Below are 2,370 nucleotides of genomic sequence, written 5' to 3' on the forward strand. Positions count from 1 at the left end.
AAAAAAATAAATGTAAAAAAAATTTAAAATTAGATTAAAATCATGAATTTTTATTTTAAAAAATAAAAGATTAAATATTTATATTTTAAAATATAAAATTAATAAATTTTATAAAATAGAAGAATTAAAATTATATTTAAACCTTTTATTTCGATCAAAATTTTAATAATTCTAACTCGGAGAAGTAGAATGAATGGAGCCTGTAAGTTGTAATGTGGGAATGGGCTGGACTACAAGTCCAGCGCCCTAAAGAAATGCTGAATTAGGGTTTTTGGGGTTATTTAACAATTGCCAGGCTGCTTCTATTAGGCGGCAAACATAGAGTTTCTAAGCTACACTACACAGTCGGGGAAGCAATGGATTCGTTCTCAAATCAATCGAGAGGGTCGTCGAGCCAATTATCTGCTCAGGATCTCAAAAACCAGTTGAAGAACCAACTTGCCATTGAGTATGCTCAACAATTTCTTGAGGTATCTACTTTCCCCTTTTAACGAAAGCCAGCCTGGGCTAGAACTAGGAAGAAAGAATCTGACTCATAAGCTAATGGCACTATTCATTTTTTCGATGAAAGTCATTCGAGTATACGGAGGAATAGGAATCGCACTAGGAGAAAGGAGAAAACATCGGTGGGTGGAAGGAGAAAACAGTAATGGGATGTGGCAGAGGGGAGAATTTTCTCGCATGGGAGTAGAGGAGAGGCATAAGAAATTTAGGCCTTGAAGGGCACAATCTCCCTAATCGTTTATTATTTTCTTTTATTCTTCTGTTTGTTAAGGAGTGTTTTCCCTTTAAGGAATATTTCTTTCTCAATTTTTTAGTATTGATGCCTGTTCCTATTAGAACGTGAGTAATGGGATCACTTTAAACGTGAACAAACAACCTAATTATAGGTTTTATCAGCTCAGTTTGGTTCATGAACAAAGAGGAATACCAACTAGAAAATATCTAACGAGCAAATTGTCTTAAAATGCACAGAAGATGGGGTATACTTACCTCAACTTCTTTTTATTTTTATTTTTATGAAATAGTAATAGTTTACCTCTTGCTAGTTGCTATTGCTAATGTAGATTGTGAAGATTAACTTATGTATGTCAATATGAGATTGATGATGGTTTCCTCGTCATATGTAATGGAACTTAGTCATTGATATGTTTCTTGTGCAGTACATGAATCGTTTTTTTTATTACAAGCAGTGAATAACTGGTGCGTTCAAATATTTGAAAAAGTCTCGAGGTGCAATTGATTTGCTCCAGCTACTTGTAAATTCTTGAAAAATGTGGATAATTATTGAGTACTGATTTTGTTCAGTGTCTCATCTGCTACAATTCCGCTCACCTTTATTTTGCAGACAGTGGGAAGAAAGTGTTTTGAGAAGTGTGTTACAAAACCAGGTTCAAGCCTCGGTGGGAGTGAAAGCAGTTGCATCTCTAGGTGCGTAGATCGATATATTGAAGCCACAGGCATAATTAGCAAAGCGTTATTTAGTTCACAATGAAATGGACAACCCCAGTAAATCTTGTTTTTGCTCAACATTGAGTACTAATTTATAGACATTGGAGATTATGTGTTCTCCGGGTTTTTTCTTCCCCTTTTTCTATTTCCCATTACAATAGACAATTATGCAATTATTTTTCATTATACAACTAGTGTATGTCCCGTGATTCACGTTTATTTCCAACTCTCTGTTTCCTTAAATGAATTTATGTTCTAATAAGAAGCCCCAGGGCTAGGAGGGAATTGGCTATTTAGATTGATATTTGTCATCTGAATTATACTTGATCTTGATCTTTCATGGAAGTATTATTTTCAGTCATTCATAAAAGATAGTGTCTTTGGATGCTATATGGTGCGGGAGAAAGCATGATGGGAAATTTTTAAACATTTGCACCTCAAAACTGTTTGTTTACGGGGAGATATTGGTATAGTATTATTGATTATAGAAAAGATGACAAATCAAAGTACTTTAAATGAAAAAAGGTCACAAGAAGAGTATGTTATCAAACGGCACGTTCCACAAATCAATTGGGTAAAAACTAATACTGACGGATCTGTTAGGCAGCAAGGGAAACAAGCGGCATGTGCTGGTGTTTTCAGAGATATGCATGGTAGGTGGGTACTTGGGTTTGTTTATGAAAAATCTGCAAGTGTGATTATGTCTAAGCTTTGGGGAGTAGCTACAGCGCTCCAAATGGCTTGGCACAGTGGCATTCCGAAGTTAACAGTGGAAAGTGATTCCAAGATTGCATTTGAATCATTAGAGAATCCTTTCTTCTGTATTTGAATGAATCAATATCATTACATTTCAAAATTCCTTTGGTTAATCAGGATTCAGGGGTGATGTTATGCATCTATATTTTATTTGTCATTAGT

At 34.8% G+C, this 2,370-nt stretch overlaps 1 protein-coding gene across 1 annotated transcript; it reads left to right on the forward strand.

Moving 5' to 3' along the window:
* Positions 1-207: 207 nt before the first annotated feature.
* On the forward strand, positions 208-1,748 carry LOC114423856 (mitochondrial import inner membrane translocase subunit Tim13-like). The gene is made up of 2 exons (XM_028390760.1): positions 208-470; positions 1,349-1,748. The coding sequence occupies exons 1-2, from the start codon at positions 357-359 to the stop codon at positions 1,493-1,495; spliced, it is 261 nt and encodes an 86-aa protein (XP_028246561.1). The 5' UTR covers positions 208-356; the 3' UTR covers positions 1,496-1,748.
* The last annotated feature ends 622 nt before the right edge of the window (positions 1,749-2,370 follow it).

The sequence above is a fragment of the Glycine soja genome, chromosome 8 (genome assembly GCF_004193775.1).
Source record: "Glycine soja cultivar W05 chromosome 8, ASM419377v2, whole genome shotgun sequence".
In the NCBI taxonomy this organism is placed as follows: domain Eukaryota; kingdom Viridiplantae; phylum Streptophyta; class Magnoliopsida; order Fabales; family Fabaceae; genus Glycine; species Glycine soja.